Genomic DNA, 1,353 nt, shown 5'->3' with positions numbered 1-1,353 from the left:
GTAGCCGGGTGTGGTGGCAGGCACCTGTAATCCCAGCTATTCGGGAGGCTGAGGCAGGAGAATTGCTTGAACCTGGGAGGCAGAGGCTGCAGTGGACTATCATGCCATTGCACTCTAGCCTGGGCAACGAGAGCAAAACTCTGCTCAAAAAATTTAATTTAATTTAATTTAATTTAAAAAATAGGCCAGGTGTGATGGCTCACGCCTGTACTCCCAGCACTTTGGGAGGCCAAGGTGGGAGGATTACTTGAGTTCACGAGTTCAAGACCAACCTGGGCGATATGGCAAAACCCCATCTCTATCAGAAATGCAAAAAATTAGCTAGGCATGGTGGCATGCACCTGTGGTCCCAGCTACTCTGGAGGCTGAGGTGGGAGGATCACTTGAGCCTGGGAGATGGAGGTTGCAGTGAGCCAAGATTGCACCACTGCACTCCAGCCTGGGTGACAGAGCGACACCCTATCTCATTAAACTAAAATAAAATAAGTAAAATAAAATAAAAAGATACCATGATTTCAGGAACAAGAAGGGGTGGGCGGGGTGGGAGGAGAACAAAGTCCAGATTGGAGGGGGTGGTGGTTGGCCCTGAGGCCCTTTTGGCGCTCTGAGTCTGGCTCGCCAGGAAGAACCCAGTTCAGCGCTGGCACTCCAAGCAGCTGGTGTTGCTGGGGGCACAGCCTGGGTAGGCACCAGCTCAGTCCTGGCTGCCCCAAAGTCTTGGACAGTGCCCCCAGCCCTCCCTGTGGCCACAGGAAAGGTCTGGATGCAGAACCTGGTTCCCTTGGCTTGGGGTAATGCTGAATTTAGAGGGGCAGGGGTGGGGTGCCCCAACTCAGGCAGAAGGCTCTGGCCTCAAGCATCTTAGGTAGGAGTGGAATTCAGATCTGCTGGCTCTGGGACACTCTGGGGACACCGTCTACACAAGGATGGTACCTGGCAGGGAAGGGTTGCTGAGCAGGGGCCTACATGGGGTACAATGACCCGGGAGAGCCACCACGGGGTCCTTCACCCCATCCTGGGCCTTAGGGACTCTTAGGGCAACCGGCCCACCCCTCACCAGGCAGGACAGACTCGATCCAGACAGGCCCGTGGCCGCGAAGTGTGAAGCCGAAGCTCTTGTTGCCTTTGTAGACTCGGACAGTCCTGGGAGGAAAAAGAAAGGGCGAGCAGCGTGATGGAGAGGGGGTCCTAGGGCGCAGAGGTTGGAGATGTCTCGTGTCCCTCCCCTTAACCTCTCCGTCCTGCTCTGCAAGCCAGCTGACTAGCCCCGCCCCTGCGCCCTCTCCCCGGGTCTCGGTCCCGAGCCCACCCGCAGGGAAGCTCCAGCGGCCAGTGCCTGTGAATCCCGCGTAC

At 56.8% G+C, this 1,353-nt stretch overlaps 1 protein-coding gene across 1 annotated transcript in view; it reads right to left on the bottom strand.

The window, feature by feature from the left end:
* The window catches only part of GRID2IP (glutamate receptor, ionotropic, delta 2 (Grid2) interacting protein), a 68,604-nt gene that overhangs the window by 36,398 nt on the left and 30,853 nt on the right, over positions 1 to 1,353 (bottom strand). Inside the window, exon 4 of the mRNA XM_011934402.1 lies at positions 1,058 to 1,267. Coding sequence (XP_011789792.1) covers positions 1,058 to 1,267 — 210 coding nt within the window. The remainder of the gene's footprint in view (positions 1 to 1,057; positions 1,268 to 1,353) is intronic.

The sequence above is a fragment of the Colobus angolensis genome, unplaced genomic scaffold, assembly GCF_000951035.1.
Source record: "Colobus angolensis palliatus isolate OR3802 unplaced genomic scaffold, Cang.pa_1.0 Scaffold135, whole genome shotgun sequence".
In the NCBI taxonomy this organism is placed as follows: domain Eukaryota; kingdom Metazoa; phylum Chordata; class Mammalia; order Primates; family Cercopithecidae; genus Colobus; species Colobus angolensis.
Note: the sequence above shows the minus strand (reverse complement) of the source record. Positions and strands in the feature narration are given on the sequence as shown.